The sequence below is a fragment of the Talpa europaea genome (assembly GCF_964194135.1).
Source record: "Talpa europaea genome assembly, chromosome: 9".
Classification (NCBI taxonomy): domain Eukaryota; kingdom Metazoa; phylum Chordata; class Mammalia; order Eulipotyphla; family Talpidae; genus Talpa; species Talpa europaea.
The window spans coordinates 8,023,944-8,047,867 of record NC_140076.1 but is presented as its reverse complement, the minus strand read 5'-3'; the positions used below and the strand labels follow the sequence as shown (position 1 = coordinate 8,047,867).

General features: G+C 47.1%; 2 protein-coding genes across 3 annotated transcripts in view; both read right to left on the bottom strand.

Annotated features, from left to right (window-relative positions):
• PLEKHM2 (pleckstrin homology and RUN domain containing M2) overlaps positions 1-1,904 on the bottom strand; it is a gene marked incomplete at its 5' end in the record, with an annotated part of 34,089 nt that extends 32,185 nt beyond the window's left edge. For both annotated transcript variants that reach the window (XM_084244247.1, XM_084244248.1), the window contains one exon: positions 1,845-1,904. In XM_084244247.1, the coding sequence (XP_084100373.1) occupies positions 1,845-1,904 (60 nt within the window). The remainder of the gene's footprint in view (positions 1-1,844) is intronic.
• Positions 1,905-19,118: 17,214 nt separating this feature from the next.
• RSC1A1 (regulator of solute carriers 1) lies at positions 19,119-21,103 on the bottom strand (the record flags this gene model as incomplete). The annotated part of the gene is made up of 1 exon (XM_084242718.1): positions 19,119-21,103. One exon carries the CDS (start codon positions 21,101-21,103, stop codon positions 19,241-19,243), a length of 1,863 nt encoding a protein of 620 aa, XP_084098844.1. The 3' UTR covers positions 19,119-19,240.
• Positions 21,104-23,924: the final 2,821 nt, after the last annotated feature.

Below are 23,924 nucleotides of genomic sequence, written 5' to 3'. Positions count from 1 at the left end.
TGCCCTACTAAAAGAGCCCAGAGAGGGCCTCCCTGGTGGTGCAGGGGGGTAGTGCAGCAGGGTATTTCAGTAGATGCACCTGTTCTGCTCCCTACTCTGTCTCTGGTGAATCCTCTCTCGCCCCCTGTACCTCTGGCCTATACCCCAGTTCTTGTATGAATAAATAAATATTTTTTTTTAAAAAAGAGCCCAGATTGCTCCCACACAACTTCCCCAGGTGAGAACACAGGGAGAAGTGAGCAGCCTGAAACAGAAGGCAGCTCTTACCAGACCTCAGTGTTGGCGCCCTGTCCTCAGACTTCCAGGATCCAGAATTGTGACAAATAATTTCATGCTGTTTACAAGCCACTCAATCTACAGCAATTTGCGCTAGCGCTCCAAACAGACCAAGACAACTTATTAACACTGAGTCAAGCAACATGTTAAGTACTCTGCATACAAACTTCCATTAAGTCCTCACCATCCTACTTTTAGCTCTGCTTTAGACACTAGAAAACAGAGGCCTGGAGAAGTTAGGGAATCTCCCTTAAGGCTACAAGGTTAGTAACTGGCAGGGTGGGCATTCAACCAGACAGCCAGCTTCAGAGTCCATACTGTCAACCCTGATGCCAGTTGTGCCTTTGGTTGTCACTATAGCCCAACAAATTGGGCTTGTCCAAAGGTATACCATTATAAGAATCTTGACAAGCACACCCAACTCCTTCATAAATGGCAGCCTGATTTACAGAAGGGGCCGCTGCTTCAGAGATTCACACAGATGTCAGAGTGCCCGTGTGTACCCGTGTGCCCATGTGTACCTGTGTGCCCTTTCTACGTGGACTTTCTCCATTTGTTGGAAACCAAAGAAAAAACACTTGGCCTACCTGAAACCATAATCGGTCCAGATTAGATTAGAAAGGTCAGCAGTTTGCCTTGCTCTTCCATTACAAAAGATGTATTGCTTTTTAACAAAGGATTTGCTCATCCTGTCTGGTTGAGTAAGCAAAAACTACAATCCTTTGCATGAGCAAAGCTTAGGAAAGTGAAGTAAACAGAACTTGTTGGGTGTCTGCAATGTCACTTTCAGTTGTGCTTGAGAGGAACATTTTAGTGGGAGCATTTTGGCTCTGTAATAATTTGAAGCCACATCCATCTTTCTGAAAGGTAAAATGGCTTGCTTTTGCTACTTCTGAGGAATTTAAGTGGGGTTAAAAACATTGCCACTTGAAGGTAAGGGTTGATTTAATTCCTTCTCTTATCGTTGACTCCCTGAACTAATAAAAATAATCTGATGAGTCCACCCCACCCGCCCCCCACACCCAGTTTCTGAGACTATCAGGTGAACCAGGAATTCAAATTAGGAAAAGAAACCCAAGCTTATTCCTTAAGTGACTGTCCCTGCTGGCTTGGTGTGCTGGGACTAGGAATTCTGCCTTCTGACAGGGGACCCCTGTCCAGGGAAGCTGACTTCCTCACACATAAACAGCCCTTTCTACCTGGAATTGGGACGGTGATGCCCCTGGCCAGGACGCCCGCGGCAGGGTGCCTGGGGTGCCAGCAAGTCCCCAGGGTCACCTCCACACTACAGTGCCTGGGCCGGGTTCTCCATCAAATCTGTGCAATAAGCCTATCGTGGGGTGGGGGTGGGGGTCCCCAGAGCGGCCCCCGGCGGGTCCAGAGGGGCCCCGGCCTGGCTTCTGGAAGCTCCGAGGAGGCTGACCTCAACTTTGTTCTTTAAAAATAGCAGGGAGGCCGCGGCGCTCACGTGAGCCGGCCGCTGCCCCTCCTCGGCCCGGCGGCGGCCCCCGGCCCGGCCGCGGGGGGACCCGGCCCGGCGAGCGGCCGCGGGGGGCGGCCGCGCTCACCTTCTTCACCGACAGCGAGATGTTCTCCAGGATCCGGTCCTTCACCTCCCGCGGCTCCATGGCGCCGCCGGCGCCGCCGCCCCGCCGCCGCCGCTTCCCGCGCCGGGCGCCCGGGGCCGTCGCCAACCGCTGCCGCCGGCCGTGCGGGGGCTCCGTCGTGCCGGCCGCGGGGCCCGGCGCCCGCCGCCCGGCCCTGCCTCGCCCGGGCCCTCGCTCCGCCGCGGCCCGGCGGCTCCCGAGCGCGGCCGGGGAAGGAGGCCGCGGCCGTGCGCGGAGCCGGGGCGTCAGGAACTGATGTCAGGCGGGGCGGCGCCTCGGCCGGCGGGCGGGCGGGGACGCCGGCCGCGCCCGCGCCCCGGACCCCGCGGACCTCGCGGCCCTCCGCGCCGTCGCAGCCGGGACCCGCGGGCCGGCGCCCCAGACCCCTCACCACCGACCCGGCCCCGGCGCCCCGCGGGCCAGACGCCGGGACGGCGCCTCTGAGGAAAACGCAGACCCCGCGACGCCCCCAACGCGCAGGCCCCGGGGCCCCAGAAACCCTCGGCCCGCAGACCCCGGGCCGTTTCCACCCACAGAGCCCCGAGACCCCTCAGCTCACAGCCTCCGGACCCCGGAACCCCTCAGCCCACAGGCCCTTTGACCCCTCAGCTCACAGACCTTGGGACGCCAAGAACCCCTAAGCCCACAGAGCCCCCAAGACCTCCCTCAGCTCACAGACCCCGGGACCCCACAACCCCTCAGCCCACAGGCCCTTTGACCCCTCAGCTCACAGACCCTGGGACGCCAAGAACCCCTCAGCCCACAGAGCCCCCAAGACCCCCCTCAGCTCACAGACCCTGGGGACACCCAGACCCCTCAGCCCATAGAACCCCCAAGACCCTGCTCAGCTCACAGACCCCGGGACCCCACAATCCCTCAGCCCACAGGCCCTTTGACCCCTCAGCCCACAGACCCTTTGACCCCTCAGTTCACAGACCCTGGGGATGCCCAGAACCCCTCAGCCCACAGATCCCCCAAGACCCCCTCAGCTCACAGACCCTGGGGACTATTTCAACCCACAGGCCCCCAAAGCACCCTCAGCCACAGACCCCTGGACCCTGACACCCCTTCAGCCAGAAACCATGACAGCCCTTCTCACGAAACCCCTGGAGGCCCTCAACTCACAAACAGACCCTGGGACCCCAGAACCCCTCAACCCACAGACCCTTTGACCCCCTCAGCTCACAGACCCTGAGACCCTTTCAACCCACAGGCACAGGGACCCACTCAGCTCACAGATTCTGAAGGCACCCACAGACCTGTGCCACCATCTCCCACCCTGGTCAGCCCAAAGACACCCCAGGCAATGGACTCCAAGATCTCCTGCAGCGCACAGACACTCACTCCCACCCTGAGACTCCTCAGCTCACAGACCTCTGGGATCCCATTGGCCCCCACAGATCTGGGAGCCTTGTCCCCAGTCCTCCCTTTCCTCACAGTCTGGGGAGACCCTTCACTTGCTCTGGGTGGACACTGACAGACCCTCACAGAGTCCAGGAACTCTCTCCCTCAGCCCACAGCTTCCACCTGTCCCCTCCCTTTCCTTAGCCCAGGGACTCCTGGCCATTTTGCATCCTTCAATGCACAGACCCCAGCTCTCCTCAGTCCAGGGACCCAGCTCCCCTGGATTTTGTCAACCTAAATACCCCAGCACCCCCACTTCACCCTGCCCATAATTCTCTGCCCTGGGACCCTCCCGGGCCAGCTGGCCCTCATGGGTCCAGAGAAGCCAGAGCCTCTACCCCCCTGTTGCTCACCCTCCCAGGCCGGTTCTAAACTTTTGGGCCCTTCAGTTCCCCGGTGCCCCTCCCCACCTCCAAAACACACACTCTTCACTTCACCTTCACTCCCCAGGCCCCTTTTAAGTGGCCCTACCCTTATCCCACTTCTAGCCTGAATATCCGGAGAGCCTCTACTCCCTCAGCCCTAAAACTGCCAGGATAGTTCTCCTTATGGCCTCGCACTCCCTCTCAAAACCTCTTACGCTTCAAGTGCTCAGTCTTCTACTTGGCTCCTGAACTCATTTGGTCTCCATTTAAATATATTCCTGATACATCCATCAGTCCCCACGTTCATTCTTTTTATAAATGTCAATGTCTTCTTTAGTGTCTTTAAAATTTGAGATATAATTGACATATTAGTTTCAGGTATACAATATAATGATTCTACATATATGTTTACATACTTACACATATATATGTATGTTGAAATGATCACCACCCTTTGTATTTTTTTTAAAAGATTTATTTATTTATACTAGAACCAGGATACAGGCCAGAGATGCAGGGGGTGAGAAGATTCACCAGAGACAGAGTGGGGAACAGAACAGGCAGACTGACTGAAATACACTGCTGAGGGGAGCAGCGGGCAAGACAGAAGAGGTCTACTCGCCACGTGGGTATCTCCACAGCTGGCGGTGATCCAACCGAACCTGGCACTGCAGAGGCTGCAGACAGCTTCACACAGTGCTGCCTCAACCACCTGCACGGCAAGGGAGGACCTACCCTTTGTATTCTTAAGACACACCAATTCTCTTCAGCCCCCCAGTTTTCCTCTTCTCTGTTCAGGCTACCCCTCCCTCAGTCTCCCAGACCTAGTTACCCTAGCACCCATCTAGAACACTCATCACACATCTTATCCTAGATGGACCCCACTCCAGACATATGCAGAAGATCCTTTCCCATCTCCAGGTTTCCCAAGGAGACTCCCAAGATGGTGGCAGCCATTTTGTTTTTGTTTTAGGTGACTGCATGAAGGGACAAAATGGTGTGTCAAGAAAAGGAAAGAGGGCCAGGCTTCCCTGGTGGCGCAAAGGGTTAAGAAGCAACCTGTGAAGCTGTCCACAGCCACTGTAGCACGAGTTCAATCCCCTGCCAGGGAGCTCCCCTCAACAGGGTACTTCGGTCATTTCAGTTATTCTGCCTGTTCTGTTCCTCACTCTGTCTCTGGTGAATCCTCTCATCCCCTGCATCTCTGGCCTGTACCCCAGCTCTTGTATGCATGAATAAATAAATCTTAAAAAAAAAAAAGGAAAGAGAACACCTCCTTGAGAAACAGGTATTGTGACATTCTCTTACCACCTCAGGATATCAGGCAAGAGTTCTTAATACAAACGGTGGTGGTGATGTGTTGAGAGCTGATGATGTGTCATGCAGAGCTGCTTAATGTGTGCTTTTTTGTTTTTTGTTTTAAAGATTAATTTATGCATACAAGAACTGCTGTACAGGCCAGAGGTGTGGGAGGTGAGAGGATTCACCAGAGACAAAATGGAGAACAGAACGGGTAGATCTACTGAAATACGCTGCTGAGGAGAGCAGTGGGCAAGTCAGGAGAGGTCTGCTGCGCCATGTGGGCAGCTCTCTGGCTGGGAATTGAACTCATGCATGCTTCAGTGGCTAGTGATAGTTTTATAGGTTGCATCTTAACTCCTTGAACCACCAGGAAGGCCCCCTGCTTAACAGATGCTGGCCTCATGTGCCCTCACGCGATTTTTGAAGAGATGAAGAGATTATGGGAAGGGGGAATAATTTGCCTAAAATCATGCAGCAAAAGGTGGACCCCAGAAACCATTTTTGTCCTTTCCTGGGCCAAGAATCCCTTTTCATTTTTTTCTAGGAACTCCTGGGTGCTTGGCCTTCCCCTTCATGGAGAGAAGCTAGTCTTTATAGCAAATGAAGCCTGGGGCATTTTTTATTGGTATGGAGCTCAGGAAAATCAGAGCTAACAGACTCTGTGGAGCGGGACTGAGGATATTATGGCAGGTGGGGATAGAGGCTGCAGTCACTGGACAAGTAGGGAAAAGGCTGAGGGCAGAACACACACTACTTGGAGTGAGGAAAGAAACAGCCTGGTACCCAAAGGTGCTTGTGCAAGCAGGAGGAAAGCCGGCTCGACGGAACAGTCTAATGGCTTCAGTGCACTTCCTTCCAACTCCACCCAGACCCCAACCTGTTGGACTAGTGGACGCAACCCTAGTTCCTGAGAATCCATTGTGCCTGAAGTGGCAGCAGCCTGCTTTGAGATTCTTCCCTGCTGTCAAATTGCAAGCCAGCTTCTGGGTGGCATCTTCTGGCAGGCACCACCTTCTATAAACGGTTACTCATGCTGGGACACGTGACAGTTTCCAGGGATGTTTTTATGTCTCGACTGTGTACCTGTGATGTAAGAAGGCACAGCTGCCATGTTGTTCTCCTCTTCAGACATTACGGGGTGGTCACACACAACTGCTGACAATGCCCAGGAGCATGCGCTCTCACTGCCTGCCACTGCCTATGTGAGTGGCGTGGGAGCCGCTGGGAGAGGGAGGCACGCTTTGGCCTGGCAGGACTTCTAGCAGGGGCAGCGAGGGGGCCAAGGGTGTATGCTCCTTTGCAGAAACTGCCCCATGCCCAGAGCTCAATTATGGAATCCATCCTTGCCTGTCAAAAACAAGGCAACTCCTGGGCCTCCCTGGTGGCACAAAGGGTTAAGCACAGCAGTGTGAAGCTATCCACAGCCACTGTAGCACAAGTTCGATCCCCGGCCAAGGAGGTGACCCCCACACGGGGCAGCAGACTTCTCCTGACTCACCCGCTGCCCACCTGCTGCCCCCTTTCCGCAGTGTATTTCAGTCAGTCTGCCTGTTCTGCTCCCCGCTCTGACTCTGGTGAATGCTCTCACCCCTCCACACCTCTGGCCTGTACCCCAATTCTTGTATGCATAAATAAATTGTAAAAAAAAAAACCAAGGCAACTCCCAAACCCCAAAATATCCGAGGGTGCCTGTCTATTCTGTCACTGGGAGTTATTTAAGCCTTTTAACTTATTGCCCAAGACTCTGGGAATCACGTGGGAAGTGCATGAGACTCAGGCATCACGAGTCAATAGCCTCAACTGACTCACACGAGGCCCTTGGGCAAGTTACCCTGTCTTAGTTTCCAGATCAGTGACACAGGAAAAATGATTCTGTTCCTTTTTTTTTTTTTCAAAAAAAAAAAGATTTATTTATTTATGCATACAAGAGCTGGGGTACAGGCAAGAGATGCGGGGGGGCAGGGAGGAGAGGATTCACCAGAGACAGAGTGGGGAGCAGAACAGGCAGACTGACTGAAATACACTGCTGAGGGGAGCAGCGGATGAGACAGAAGTCTGCCTCACCATGTGGTTTCTCCCTGGCCGGTCGGGGATTGAACTCGTGCTGCAGAGGTTGCAGACAGCTTCATAGCGCTGTGCTTAACCCCTTGCGCCACCAGGGAGGCCCCCACCTTTTTTTTAAATATTGTTTTCACTTAAGTCTCTACAGCTAAAATCCATCAGAGGGAATGTGGGAAGAAGTTGGGAAGGAAGGCGTGTTCAGAGAGAGATCTGGCCCTCTGGTCTCCTTTACTCTTCTTACCAGTGATGGGTACTGCCTCAGAGAGGACAAAATCCTGGCAGCTTCATCCTGCCACATTCTTAAAAGTTCATTGGCTGGGGCCTCCCTGGTGGTACAAGGGGTTAAGTCTCAGCATTATCAAGCTATCATCAACCACTGCAGCATGAGTTCGATCCCCGGCCAGGGAGCTGAACCACTTGGCGCTGCAGACCTCTCCTGTCTCCCAGCTTCTCCCCTCAGCAGTGTAGTTCAGTCAATCTGCCCATTCTGCTCCCCACTCTGTCTCTGGTGAATCCTCTCATTCCTACCCCCATCTCTGGCCTATACCCCAACTCTTTTATGCATAAATAAAAAAATAAATCTTTAAAAAAAATTTCATTGGCTGGGATTTAAAAAAAATGTGGAGGATGGTTTAAGGAAATAATTCCTCCCCTACCCCCCAAGTACTCAAGGTAAATACATTTGTGTGTCCAGAGGATGGAGGAAATATCTCCTTGGCCGTCAGCTTCGGGAAGCTGAACCCCATCAGAGAGGGGGAGCGAGTAGGAGCTGGTTGCTCACGGCAGCAGTGGTCTGTCCCCCTCCCTCTCCATCTCTAGCACTTCAAAGGCAGAGATCTATAACTCTGGAGTGGGTAAACCAGAATAAGGCCGATTTAGCAGGTGATTTTATTGGAAGTTTCCTTCCTCGTTACTGTCAGGTCAGTAAGATGGGTTGGTGAAAACTGGAATATCACAAAACCTCCAACAGCTTCCTGTCCTGGCATTTGGAATGACACCCACACTCTTTTCCCTGACCTCTGGGGCCTTAGGTGATCTGATGGTCTGGCATAGCCTTTCTCCCACCATCCCTACTACCCACCCTCCCAACCCTTCTCCCCCAGTCCCTCTCCCCCCATCTCTTCATCTCTCTATCAGTGGGCACAGATTCCCACCAACCTTCTGTTTGGCGAACATGCTGGTGGGGTCTCAGCAGAGGACCTTTGCTGGAAATGTGCTTCCCCAGTGTGGCAGAGGCTTCTAACTGTTGGCCAAAATCTGTTCTTTCCACAGTGACAGCACAAGACTATGATTCCCAGTCTTCTTTGCAGATGATCAAGTTCTCACCCACTGGCGAGACCATGAGCAGAAATCAAGTGATCTGCTTCTGGACTTGGAGGTGAGTGGGGGGCCAACTGCCTGCTGTTTTTTCTTCCACTAGGTAAGATGAAACACAGGGGAGGTTAAGAGTCTGGTTCCCTGAATCACTGCAGGGAGGCGAGTTGCCCAACCACCAGGAACACGTATTTTGGATTGCAACATAGGCAAGATGTAAGGTAAAAATGTCTGCTGTAATACAATGTTGGAACTTTCGGCCTCTCTGTTCCCTTAGCCTGGCCTAACATCACATATCCTGAGTGCTCACCTGACGGAAGACTCAGGTCTCAACAGAAATGCTCACTTCTCAGAAGAACTCTCCCTTCAATCACTCAACAGTGAGTCACTTCTAGGACCTCCCAGCAAGCCAATCTAGCATATTTTCACAGTAGATCTTACTACTCCCTGGCATTGCTGTCACTCTTCAACAAAACTGCTATCATGTGAGTTCCCTGGGAATGCACAGCTTTGCTCAGCCCATTCCACATTGTTTTTCCAGTACCAAGGGTTATGGCGTTCACCGTTTATTGGATTAATAGTGTCTGGTTAATTTTTAATTCAGTAGGGATGCTGAAAAATGTCTAGCTGGCCCAAAAGGAAAAGGACAGAAATAGGCCAACTATTAAGGCTGTGTCTCTTTACTACTGACTTGGGCCTTTTTGTTCTAGAGAGATAATGGATGGGATATGGCCATTAGCAGAGGGATGCCGCTTGCTAGTTTCCCAATTGATCTTCCATGTGGGTTTATTTATTTATTTTTAAAGATTTATTTATTTATGCATACAAGAGCTGGGGTGTAGGCCAGAGGTATAAGGGGGTGGGGTGAGAGGACTCACCAGAGACAGAGTGGGAAGCAGAACTGGCAGGTGCCACTGAAATACACTGCTGAGGGGAGCAGGGAGACAGGAGAGGCCTGTTGCACCCTATGTGGGTCAGCTCCCTATTGGGGATCAAACTCAGGCCGTAGTGGTGATAGCGCTGAGACTTGACACCTAGGCCACCAGGAGGCCCCCTGTGGGAGAGTTTTAAGGAGAGTCATTTCCTCATTGAACAGGATCCTGCTGGCCAGCGTGCTGAGAACAGAACATAGGTGGAGACGGCGGAGCAGGGAGACCTGAGGCAGCAGGTGGAGGAGTGGTGCCTGGGACCAGGTAGGTGTGACAGGAAGGACCAAGGTTTGGAGTGGGCAAATGCAAAGATGAGGCGGCCATGAGCTTCTCAGAGGGAGACTGCGAGAGGGCAAGGCGGGTGGGTGGGAGGGTGGAGAATTCCAGACTCAGGGCATTTTCATTTCAGACACCGGAAACAGAATAGGGAAAACGTTGGCTTTCAGTAACTCTAGGAGGAACCAAGTCAGACCAGGCTCTAACATTTACTTGAGGAGAAAGTCCATCGGTAAGGATTGGTAGGGTTCACTAACCCCATTAGTGCGTGGGTAGCTCTGAGTAGGGAATCGGTTTCTGGGGACAATTTCGTCCTTTATGTAAAATGGCAACATGCCCTTCTTACTGCATACTTGGAGGTTTAGAATCATGTTCTTTTGGAACTCATTGTTTCTATTTCTTTGTATTTGTACGTTTAAATGGATATCTACCCATTTCTTACATTTTCTTCCTCCAAGTTTATAGATACAGTTTCCTGCCATAAGCTCCTCAGTGCATTTACTTGCCTGATACTTAGTCTTTTTTTTTAATCAAGAGGCCATTCTTTCTCTGTGCCAATGACTGATAATTATTTCCACTAATAACTAATGTCTCACAATTTTTTCACAATAAATCTGAACTCTTCCTATCAAGTACATCTCATTTCAAATTTAAGATCTGAAAAATGGCAGAAATGGATAAATGTATTACTTCTTTCCCTAGAATAGCCTTTGCTCACATTGTTTTTTTTTACATAGTCAAGGAGGGTAGTAGAACGAGGAAGGGCAGATCTATGCCATCCCCCTTACATCCCCTGCCAGCCCACGTACATTTAAATCAGGGCCCACACAAAGCAATGACTTCACATTCTTCTTCTTTTTTTTTTTAATAGAGGCATGTTTTATTTATTTATTTGTTTGTTTGTTTGTTTTGTTTATACAAGCACTGGGTACAGTCAGAAGCGCGGGAGGGTGAGAGAATTCACCAGAGCCAGAGCAGGGAGCAGAGCAGGCAGAAGGACCGAAGTACACTGCTGAGGGGAGCAGCGGGCGGCAGGAGAGGTCTGCACGCCATGTGGGACCCTCCTCCCATGGCCGGGGAGCAGCCGGGGATCGAACCGTCGCCCCAGAGGCCGCAGGCACCTTTGCAACCCAGCGCTCAACCACTGCGCCACCAGGGAGGCCCCACATTGTTCTTTTTAACACCCCAGGGTGTTCCCGCTTCACTTAGGAGTCTCAAAATGGTTTTTTTAAAAAAGGATTCATTTATGCATACAAGAGTTGAGGTGTAGGCCAGCGGAGTTGGGGGTGAATGGATTCACCAGAGACAGAGTGGGGAGCAGAACAGGTGGATCTACTGAAATACACTGCTGAGGGGAGCAGCGGGCCAGACAGGAGAGGTCTGCTGCGCCATGTGGGTCAGCTCCCTGGTTGGAGTGCTGCAGTGACTGATGACAGCTTCATAGTGCTGATGCTTAACCCCTTGCGCTACCAGGGAGGCACAATCTTTAGGGGAAAAAAAAAAAAAAAAAAAACGTTGGCATCCTTGTTTTAGATTTCAGATTATGGGAGCTAAAGTAGTCTTTGAAGGGCCTCCCTCGTGGTGCAAGTGTTTAAGTCTCAGCACTACGAAGCTACAGCAGCCACTGCAAGAGGTTGATTCCCGGGCCTCCCCGGTGGCGCAGCGGTTGAGCGCTGGGTTGCGAAGATGCCCGCAGCCTCTGCGGTGCCGGTTCAATCCCCGGCTGCTCCCTGGCCACCGGAAGAGGGTCCCACATGGCGCGCAGACCTCTCCTGCCGCCCGCTGCTCCCCTCAGCAGTGTACTTCGGTCCTTCTGCCTGCTCTGCTCCCCGCTCTGGCTCTGGTGAATTCTCTCACCCTCCCACGCTTCTGACTGTACCCAGTGCATGTATAAATAAATAAATTAAATCTTTAAAAAAAAAAAAAAGAGGTTGATTCCTGGCTAGGGAGCTAACACATGGCGCAGCAGATTTCTCCTGTCTCCCCCGCTGTGTATTTCAGTAGATTCGCCTGTTCTGCTCCCCACTCTGTCTCTGGTGAAATCCTCTCACACCCCGCACTTCTGACCTACACCCTAGCTCTTGTATGCATAAATAAATCAATCTTAAAAAAAAAAAGTAGGCTTTGAACGCCCAGTCTCAGTAAGACTCAGCTCTGTAGCAGAAAACCTGTTTCAGATGAACTTAAGATACGTCATCAGGCTTGGGGGTTGTTTAGAGTGGTACTTGAGTGTGGTTACTGGCATGCAGAATTGACTGGAGCAGATAGATCGGAAGCCAACTGTTAGTGAGGAAACTGTTTTGCTGAAGAATCTACAAATCAATTTCAAGCCATGGACTCTTCCCCAACCTCAGGGCCCCAGCTGTGTCTGACCAGGAAGCTAGGAGAGCTGCACACAGTGCCAGAGGAGGGCAGACTGACACTTCAGATGGGGCCACAGACAATGGAAAAGAAGGTAATTAGACTCTTAGAGGAGCTTCCCCGACTTCTTCACATCATCTGCAGGCAGGATGTCCTAATTGTTGGGGCCAGTGACTTGCATTTTTTGTTCTTCCGTTTTTTGAATGGGATTTGCCAGGGGAGCTGTTCTCTCCCTGCCCCAGCACCACATGTGGTAGGCACAGGTAACATTCCCTAGTGCAGAGTCTGCCAGACCATGAACAGTCATGATCAAGACCTGAGGGCGAGGACAGCGCATCTCAATGGACTCTGGACTTTGAGGTCAGCTCAATGCACGCTGAGATATGAGGCCCATGCCCTTGGAGGAAAGGGCAGGCGTGGTCTATGTGATGTTAACAGGAAGGATTGGCAGCTTATCACCGAACAAAGCTCCCCTTGTGCACACAGGTGCATTATGCTCCACCTTCTGTGGCGTTCGATGTGGCCACGTGACTGAGCTCCAGCCAATCAACTACAGGTATACACCACTTTCAGGCCTGGTATGAAAACTCCCATCAACAACCGTCATGCTCTTTTCTTGGTATGTCAAGCTGGATGTGCATGTCATCTTGGAAGTTACATGTTGAAGGGAGCAGTGTCCTAGGACCCTGAGTGATGGGCTGCACGGAGCAGTGGCCTTCCCACATCAGACTTAAAACTGTACAATTTCTGGAAACTCCAACTTTGCATTCTCGAATCCCTTATATGATGTTAGCCTACTAGCTAATATCTAATGAGCACATGTGCCAGGTACTGTTCTAAGCACTTTACATGTATTGTCTAAAACTCCTGCCACCCCTGCCACAATGCCACTTTACAGAAAAAGAAACCGAGGCCAGAAAGTTTAGGCAACTTAACTGGTCACATAGCCAGCAAGCAGCGAAGCTGGAATTGAACCTAGCAAGCCTGCCACTGCGTCTTCCATTGCTGTGCCCCCGCTGCTCACAGTCACAGGATGTCCATCGTCCGCCTCAGCAGATAGCTGTCCTCCAGCAATGTTATCTGGATGTTACTTCATGACTTGGAGATGCCCATTTCTGGTGGGGTTAAAGCACACGGTCACAAGCCACAGTGCCTGGATTTAAGCATAAGTTATTTAAAGGGGCAGGGAGATAAACAAGGACAAAAGTAATCACATATTTAAAAAAAAAAAAAAGACCCAACAGGAGTCTTAGGATAAAAACTTTATTGTCTTAAATATCAAATGTTTTACACATCACATTTTCTTCAGAAAGTTCCTATTAAAAAAAAAAATAAAGTGTTTCGATTATTTAGGGCTGACTTACATTTCAGCATGGGACAGAAACTCAAACCGAATGTATCTAGTTCCCTCAGCTGCGGACAGGTCCGATGCCCAGCCCCGAAACCAGTGGCACAATGCAACCAACTTTGGGGTTCCTGAGTTTGGTTCCCTTAAGTCCTCAGAGTTTTCCTAACTCTCGAAACCAAAGCATCACGGGAGTGACTGAGCTGCTGGCAAGCCTATTTTGCCCATCAGCTTAGTTCTTCTTGGAAGATGCAGTAGTCTCAAAGCTTAAAGAATATTCAGGAAAGCAATACAGGAGCAACTGCAAGGATGAACCGGAAGGAAAGGGAAAGAGGGGATTCTACTTGCTAAAATTTGCCAAGTATGGCTACAAAATTGGTAAACAAACCTTGAGTGCAAAGGCCATTAGCCCAACTTGCCATGAGGATGCGGTTCTGAGTAAACAAGAGCAAACAAATCCTTCTCATCGTTGGTACACAGTGGAAATTAGCAAATGCAATCAGTCTGCTGAATGGCTCTATCACCAGAACTATTTCAAAAGGATGATCGGGAGACTAGAGGTGGAAACGGAGTCATTCACAGGGAAAGGTCTCAGGTTGCATAAACTCAGAAAGCTACAGGGCCTTCAGGGAAGAAAAAGTCAGCCTGGTCAGCATCAGGTAATCTCAGACTGCAGGAATCGGGAACAAGCTGAGCTGACCACCTCTGGCAGGGAGATCGAGGTCTACCTTCCGTTAAGACACACATGCATTCATTCAAGGTTGTGTGTCAACCCAATCTGTGGTAAACAAAATCATTTCCCATCAGAGGTGTCTTTTCCCTGGGAAAAATACCTCACCTCCAAGTCTGCTAATGAAAACTTTCTTATGGTAGACACTTGAAGAAATATTGTTCTGTAAAAGCTTTTCCTAATTCTGTATTCCACATCACCCCAGGTCTTTAGTTTGCTTAACTCTTTTTTTAGGTACAGAAGAGGAAAGTTTCCTTTAGTTTAATGAACATGCTCTAATCCCTAAAAGCCTTGAACCATTTTCTGTGCCAAGTCACTCCAGAAGACAATGCCCTAAAACCTATCAGTATCCTGTCATTTTCTATAGCCCGAGGGCCTAGATGACCAATCACCAATACAGAATTGATAAATCTTTTTGGAGTTTTCTAACGGCAAACCTAAGTCACTAGCAGTTAAGGTCCACAAATTTTGTTTGTATGCTTCGGGATTACATCATCGTGGCATTTTAAATAGTGGGTTAATTCTCCTTTTCCCCATCTTGAACTCAGCTGCTTTAAAATAGCAAATCCTGCAGAATCCTCTGCTAAATTCGGTGGTGCAGCTGGCCAGTATCCCTGACCACCTGTGCTCAAAGGGAGACCAGGGGAGATGCAGTGTACCCTGCAGGAAGGCCGTCCTGACGGGAAGCTGTCCCTGGTGCAGATTTAGGATCCATTTTGCAATTTGCACTTTTGCCCAATTTCCAATCTCATCCTTCCAAACCAGTATAAATTGATCTGAATACCTCATCTGTGCAAGTATTTCTACCAAATGTTAGAACATTTTGATTGCCTCCTCTGATTCCATTAGAATTTTTTTTTTAAAGTGCTGTTTTAGGTTTACCGCATCTCATTCCATTTTGAGCCTGATTTCCCCAGTCGTCTCTGAATTTGAACTAAATCACCCTGGTATGACTTTTATATGAACATGCTAACGGGCGAACTAGACCTTGCTCTTGGGTTCCAATGTTTTGGTCTCCCCTGAACTTCCAGTGCTCACCAGTGCCCGGCACAGAGGCACTTGATATTTGGTGAATGAATCCATGAATTCTTGTTCAAAGACTCATACTGCATAGCCTTAAAAGAAAAAAAAAAAAAAAGAGTACCGATATTCTGCTTAAATATATAAAATTTACTTGACCATCTCTGCCTTACCCACTATACTGATAGAACAAAGTATATCCTGAACATCTAGAAACCATTTATTTTTTGGTACTGGATGCCAAAATTCCTTACCATCCTTCCACCTGGGTAAATATGACTTAGTGGTACAGGTTAATTCTGAATCAATACCTCCAGGGCCATTTACAAACTTCCCCCTGATACTTGCACTTTTATTCCCCACCAAAATTTGATGCCTCTGCAATTTAGAGAAACTAAGGCACAAAAGAAAATCAAGCACATCAAAGGTTCACTCCTATTCATTGAGCTCCTAGTAACACTGATCGGAGGACAACGAAGGTATGGAACTTGAGCCGTGAGCACGTGTTTCCAGTTCTCAAGGATGTGCTCTGTAATTCACTGTTAAGAATTGACATTTTTAATTGTTTCAGGGTAAAACCCCCTACTTTTTTCAATTTTCTAGAACTCCTAACATGAGAGGTGACATTAATCTTCTAGGGAGGTAAACTCCTGACATCAATTTCTGTTTCTTTCTGATTCAGCCACAGATTTAGACTAAAATCACAGGAGAAATCTGGCTTTTTGGTATTTTATGGTGGGATGCACAGCCCCGTTAGCAGGCCTTAAGGTAAGTCACCAGCGATAAAGAAGTTGAAACGTGGAGCAGTTTCATTGCTCAGCTCACCCTCACTGCAGGGGGAAATAGGTAGGAAAAGGAAACAAGAATGTTTTGCAATTCTCCTGGCCAGCTGAGCTGCAGAGCTACTGTTAACACACAGGGCGGGAGAGAAGCCGCCCTCAGGATATACCTATAGAAGGAAAAAGGTCTGCTTTTTAATTTATGTAAAATGAACACTAGCATATTTGTCAACCACACATGTATATACACACATAAGCTAAAAAGTCAAAACCACCCGCGTTTTTATGGCTTTTACTAGATACAGAAAGCTGTGGGAAGGCAGATAGATTCCACTTTAACTGGTTATCAAAAAACAAAGTCCCATCTATCTTTTTTTATGCTGGAGAAATGCTTTCAGAGAAACGCAAGGTGTCTCTCTCCTTTTGGTACACACAGACAAGGCGAGCTCTGGAAGGTTTTGTAGGCTGCAAGGCAAACAATTTTAACGCCTACCCACCATCTACCCAGCTTCCTCCGGCAAGCCAACTGGTAATCTTGTGTGTTAGTGGCTAAAGCCCAAACTGTGAGATGAAGGCCACTGGCTGATGTCTGGATGCCTAAACAGGTGCAAGGGGGAAGTAACACTTTCCCAACAAAATGGGCAGAACCTAGAGCCTACGTGGAGCTGACTGGGCGCCAAATACATTCTCGGACATAGGAACCAAGTTAAGGGCAACTGCAGAAGTTACACAGGACAACCCCTACTTCCTGGTGAAGAAGAGAGACTATCCTTGCAGGTTAGTGCTGACCACAGAAATGTCCACACTGGTCATAGCTGGCCATCATCAGTTCTGTTGACAACCAGGAGTTCACAATGATTTGATCTTATTTATGGAGAAATTAATCTCTAATTTCTGCAATGTGAATAAAAATTTAAGGTTCATGTTCTCTAAATACCTTTGTGTTCTAGAATGCTAAATTTAAAAATGGTTCAAAATCCTAATAACATAACTTTCCTTTCATACAAATGATGGACAGGAAGTAAGATTTAAATATCAAAAGCAATCATACATTGAAAAATAAATGATGAAAAAGGACAAAGTTATTTGGCAAGTGGGTTAAAAGCTCAGTCAAAGGATTTCTAACAAGAAATATATGTACAACTGTAGGCCTAGACAATTTTCGCCTGAAAATAAATACACACACACACACACACACACACACACAAAGCTATTGCAATGAAACTTTTCTGGACTGATAACCCAGGCACCACTTGGGATTGCTTCTCAAATCTCCACACCTTGAAAATCCAATGGCCAAGTCTTCCAGCAGTGTGCCCCACTATCCACACACAGACTCTGGGGCCCCTCTTCACACAGAAGCCCTTTATTGGAGGAGTCTACTGTCACTGACAAGTCCCCCCCATTCCACACCCACCCCACTCTGAGGACCTCCAGATTTATAAACTTAGAAAAAATCCCCAATCACCACCCATAAAGCAAGTAGAGGGGTCCACTAGATTTCGCTTCAGTCATAGCACCAACTACTTAGTTACAATCACAGCTCTAAGAGTCGCTTGACAGAAATCCTATAAGCAGTTTCTTAGTGCATCTTACATCTTTGGTGTAGGGCAGGCAGAAGGGTCTACATGTGATTGTCTAAAAACATTTTCCAGACAATCTGGCTGAACTGCTGTTTTGAGCAACCCCTTGAAAACAGTACACGACAACTCCTATCGACCATTTCTGAGCTTCAGAGGATCGTGGTAAAGCTATGTGACTTTCTGTCACATCATTACCGCCTCACAAAACACAAACTACATAGAGCACAAAGAAATAAGGTGGAACAGAGTAGAAGACAATGTCTCTAAGTGTCCCCAAATTAAAATTCCAAAAACTCCTGAGATATGAGCCTCTGTTCTGATTGTGCTCAGTGACTTAAATTTTGATGGGAAGAATCATTTTTCAATCAGACTGTTAGCCAAAAATCATTAAACACTGAGTTCACAAATCACCCCTTTGAAGCTTCTGTTTGAACAAATACAAACTATGAATCTGAAATCAGGAATGATCACTCAGACTTCTTTTCAGTAAAACCAAGATTTCAGATTCCTGCTAAGTACATGAGAGAGCTTATTTTCCAAGGAAAAAATCACCTAGAAGAGTCAACCCAGTAGGATTATTGCACAGTGGGGCCCACAGGACAGTGATTTCCAAGGGCAAGTCCTCATATAAAAAAAGGCCACAATAAATACACCTATACACTATGCCCCACTCTGACTTGACATGGTAAACACAAATGTGACGAGTCTTGCTTAAAAAAAAAAAAACAAAAAAAACAAAAAAAAACTCCTGAGGAAAGAAAGGGATGGAAAAACTCTACCAAGGCCACTTGAGTCAGAAACTGCAACTACTATTCCATCGCCATGAAGGACACTCACCAGACAGACTGGCCATTCCAAGCACCAAGATGAACCCATGACTAGGTTATTGTGCGTCAGTATTTCATTCAGATCACTGCTCAAATTGAGCTTTCCAACTTCCTAGAAGGTGAGTTAGAAAGGAAATAAATTGCTGGCAATCAACCCATCAGCTGAACTTTAGTTCACCATTGTCGCGAGGAGCTGAGACGTGATCACTGAGATGCTGGCAACCCAATCTCTAGTAAATTCCAGTGTTTGAGGCCATTATTTTTCACTCACAGTTCTTGCAACAATACCAAGACATAAGCAAATGAATTTTTTTTCATTTTTTAAATCTGGATAGCACCGTGTTTCACGCTAAAGTCAATCCCCCCACAATATCCCACCCAAGACATTTGGCAATCCATGCAGCAGCCAGTGATGCACAAAGCAGCCCAAGTTTTAAACCCTCCCCCTCACCCCACTAAAATGTCAAGTCCTAACCACACAAATAAAAAACATACCACTCTAGGAGATAATTCAATTATTCTTCAATTTCCTGTTATAATTGATGAATCATACTACACAGAGCATTGGATATAATTCCAAACAGCAAACTATGTGGTCAAGTTTGTAGTGATGACGAAGCCAACAAGCCGGACCGCGCCTACAGCACAGACACAGCCCAGCGCGGAGCTGACCTGCTTTTAGCTGCATGGGTGGTGGGATTTCTTATGGCTTCTGTTTTTCAAAGCATTTACTCTCATTCTAAAATGGTATGCTATACACAAAGCCATTACTTTTATTCCAGAATACATCATCTCAGTGAGAATAAAAAGCTTTTGTATGCACACATCGCCAAACATTTAAAAAGGCCCAAAATTTTAACAAATAGACAAATTCATCAGACAAGAGATCATAAATTACTTTGGCCGAAAAAAATCTTTAAAAAAAATCTGGCTCAACATTCTGCTTGCAGGTTCTACATATACTGTGTATGTGGTGAGTGCTTATGTGTGTGTGTATATATATTATCTTTTTTTTCTTTTTTTGAAGGGAATGGAGTACAGTCCAGCCCACTTTTCCATGGTTATGTAGGAACTACAATGTTCTTTGCTAGCAAAACAAGAAGTGCAAGGTCTGCATTTCCACCAACTCGACGCAGAGCTCCAAGCGCTTCCTGCAAGGTGAAGCCGGCCCGGAGAATCCGGTCAATGTCTGCGGCGGGAACAACCAGCGGTGGCAGGATGGCGGGGCTTGACGGACGGCTGGTAGGTGGTTCCAATTCAAGAAGTGGCCCTGCAGCTTCAGGACAGATGTCTTCTGTGGCTTCAGGCCTGCCTGTCACTGGATTCTCTGTGCCCTGACCCATGTCTTTAACCAACATGAAACTGGATGACAAGGACTTGGTTTGCTCAGCAGTTTGATTAAGTGCAGCCTCCTCACCTGCTAAAAGTTTGGGTGAAATTTCTACACCTAAGGTGTAGTGTAACTGATTAGACATTTTAGCTGAGGCTACGGTGACAGAACTGCTCTCCTTAATTGATTCCCTAGACTTGGGGACACTTTCCTTATCAGTTAATAGGCCATCACCTGGACCCATGAAATTAATGTTTTCTACACTCTTTATCCCAGCGCCAGTTGAAGTATCTGTTAACTTTTCTGCCTTCACTGATACAGATATGGTCTGATGAATGGAGACCTGTGAACACTGTTCATTCGGGGTAGCTGTAAGAGGCTCATTTGGGGCCCATCTTTCAGAAAGGTTCTCAATACCTGTTTGGTCCTCCGCTACTGTTTCTGACTGACAGACCACATCTTCAGATGTGCTTTCTGAGGCTAGTTTACTACTAGTGACCAAAAGTTCATGAAGTTCCTTCAAGGCTGCCGTTACAGATGAGCAGGATTCCTCTGCTGACTCCGCAGAGGACTGACAACTGCCACCAAGACTTAGGGAAGGGGAGCAATTCCCACACTCTCTCTTTGTTGCAGACATTTCAGCATTACTTTCTGGGAGCTGTAAATCCTGAATGGAAGTAGAATTACTCAAAATTTCAGATGAAGAGTTACATTTTGACATTTCTACCTCCATCACAGGATTATCTAAAGGGAGGTCAGATGAACCAATGTTCTTGACATTGGCCTTCTGACTGCCTGCTGAATTAAGCACAGCAGCAAGGGACTGTTCGACCACATCTACGTCCATAAGTGTTTCCGAATTTGAGCATCCAAAGCATCCTGGATGTAGAGTATTTTTCTCTGTACCTGGAAGCTCCACATTCTGCTGCAGCCTATCTCCCTTCACTGTAGCTTCCAAGTCAACATTTTTTTGTTGATTCTGTCGCTTCTCTCCAGGAATATCAAGGTCCCCTGTGCTATACGGGTGTTCATGATCACGTGGCACATTCTGTTGTACAACCTCATGCTGTTTACTCCCTGCTTCTTCGTGCTGCTGAAGGCTGTTCTCTTGAATCAGGCTCTGATATTCTGGATGCCAACCCATTTCACCTAGAAACCTCTGTGATTTTTCCACCCTGGTAGCTGTGACAGATAAACTAGCTTCCTGTCTCACGTGGAGATGAGCCTTGAAGCCCTGGGTACTTCTTTCAGCAGGAGACGCCTCCCGATTATCAGCGACAATGGCTTCTTCGGATGAGTTCTGTGAAGGCGTAGCTGGACTCTGGTATTCTGGAGTGCTGTCTGCTGAAGAAACACCGTCAGAAAGGTCCTGCAGAGAGAGATGTGCTTTCGTTTCAGAGGTCATCTGGAATTCAGCTGAAGGCTTCAAAGTCTTCCTAGCTTTCGGTTCAAGGCTGTCTGGGTCACTGGGCTTGGTAGGGCAGACTGAAGCAGAGACAGAGTGAGCAAGACTTGCAGGATCACCAAACTCAGGACTCTGTCCTGAAGGATGGGCTGGATGGTTAAATCCATCTGAAGTTGGTAATGATGACATTCCCAGTGAGGTAGTTTCTTTACCGCTTTTCTCTAAATGGAACAAAACGGAAAGAAAAACAAATTAATTAGTATGTTGCAAAAGTGAGTGAATCATCACAGGACACATATCTAAGCAGGGTAAAACAAAATCAGGTCCTTAAAGGCAAGTCTTATAGTCACAGCCTATGCAAGAGCCATTCTCACTGTGGTAGACAATTTAACATCACAGCACCAGAAAAAAGCAGCAGCATGTTCTTAAGAAGACAGGCATATTATAATTCAGTATTTTAACTTGAGTAACTTAATAAGCATCCACATACTGGCTGGTGAGTGCTCAAGACTGACAGACATTTGTGTATCTTTATTCTCAGTGAGGTCAGTAGTCCACAATAGTTTCTCTAAGTGTGTTCTCATTAGTATTTGTCCTAAAATTACCTGGGCCATCTGCGAAGCATGCAGATTCTGGGGCCCCATCCTTAGGAACAAACCAAAGAATTAGCATTTTCAATAAATTCAAGTGATTTTGGGAATCTCTGCACAAGACTCATTCTCCTGCCAATGCATTCAGCGTTTCAAATGTAAACAGATATTATAAACGAGAAGTCCAAATATATTTGGGACAGGGTGAGAGTTATAAAGAGAGGAAAGAATGTAATGCTTGGGAAGCTCCAGAGAACAGAGAAGCAAACATGATACTTCTATATGAATTTGCTGAATGTGAGCATTGATTGAGAAAATAAAAATAAAGCTAAAGATCATACAGATTAAACCCAATCATCTAACCAAATAATGCAACTTTTAAAAGCTACTTTATCACATAGTACATCTAAGAGAAAGCACATTTAAACACTTTAAGGGAATTGGGTGTGGGGACTGAACAGTGGAGGGAGATGGTTCATAATAGTTTTCTGACAGGCAATGATAATTTAGATTTATTGCAATTTACTGTTCACTCACACAAGATGACAGTATTAAACATTACCATAGTGTAGACACCATGAAGTCATTAAACACCAGTTTTAATTCTCCTTTTGCCACCAATCCAGTTAAAAACTGACCTCTATGCAATATAAGATCTTCAGCTCAAGACTGTTAACAAAAATGACTTCACAATATCTGTTAGCGCAAGAACAACGCCAATGTGTCATGCTGAACGTTATTAACATCCAATGTGGGGGTTGATATTGACTTAAGAAGCCACGAGGCAGTGCAGTTATGATTCAAATGGCTCTAAATAATTCTAATCCAACACAGCTTGATAGCTGGAGAAGATAAACCACCACTGACTTCTCGTGAAACAATCTTAGGGTTTAGGGATGAGCTGGAAAACAGCATTTATCTCAGTGCAAACTATACTAATTAGTCTAGAAAGAGTTATTAGTTTTATTTATCAATCCCTAAGGCTGACTCTAAAAGAGGGTTCAATTCTGAGTTACTGCAAAAAGAAAAGATGCACTGTAGTGAAATCCCCATCTTAGCAACGTGGGGAGGTCTGACAATGGCCTTCTGGCACTGTTATGCCCATTACAACTACTGTTGTGAGATCAAGGTGAACACGGCCTCAATGTATTTTGTACTGACTATGAAAGCAGCACATCTTCCTGTGGTGAGCAGGGGAGGTCTGGGTCAGTACTATAGGACAGGAGAAGAGGAGGAAGACAATGGATATTAATAAACTATGCCTGCTTTTAGCCCATCCTTACAGGGAAAAAGAAGAAATTAAATCCCATGTATCTAATTACAACCAGCCTGCAAATCCCTATAAATTTCCAGGTTGACACTTTAAAAGACCACCTTTCTTCCTCTTGATAAATCAGCCCATATACCCAAGCTGAGATTTACCACATTCACATACAGGGACAGCAAACTAAACAGCACATTCTGTGGAAAACCTGCCAGGCTAGGGACAGAGAGAAAAGCAAACTCTCAGCTTGTGTTGTCGGGGAATAAAATGCTACTGACTTTAGTGTACCTGTACATGTCATTTGGCCTGAGTTTCCAGTTCTTCTTCAACAGAATGAAAACGCCTGCCCCTCTGTAACTCCAGGCGGTTGTATGCAGCAATGTGAAAAAAGGACTTCTAGTTTTTTGAAGAAAGGGACTTGTAAAATCCCAAACAACACAGTTATCACCAATAAGAGTGCTGTGATGTTGACATTCTTGATTTGATAATAACAATGGTTAGATGGAGACAGTTTTTTTCTGGAATCTTTTGCCCTTGAACAGTTTTAATATCTTGAAACAATTTTAAGTAGGAAATTACATTTAGATATGTATGTATGGCCATATACAAACATATACGCAGGCTAGTTGTAACTAGATTAAATAAGGTGAAGTGGTGAATGACAGAAGCTAAATTCCAAAACTGCTGTAGATACAGAGACTTTCAGACCATAGACGACGGACTGGATGGAAGGCTTAACGTGTTGTCTATAAATACCTGGTCTGGGGCCCACTCCAGCTGCAGTACACACACACTACATGCATCATGGCTTCTGACGCTCTGTTTGAATTAGGAAACAGACAAGCAAACTTGGGTTAACAACGCAAACCACACAGCATGCAGGGTTATAGTCTCCATTCCTTTGCCAGCTTTAAAATCAGGCACTGGTAGTGTCAAAGTTGGGGGATGTGGCTGTAATTTGGACATCCAACTTTTTGTCAGTTTCTTTCATTCTCTTATGTACATGAAGCAGTATGTCAATTTCAACAGATTTTCACTAGAACTTGGAAAGAAATTAATTTTGAGCACCCGCACAGCAAACACCTGGGACAGATGGGAACAGGAGACCTGCAGACAGAATCGCAGGGTGCAGGATCTCATATAACAGTCACTTTCC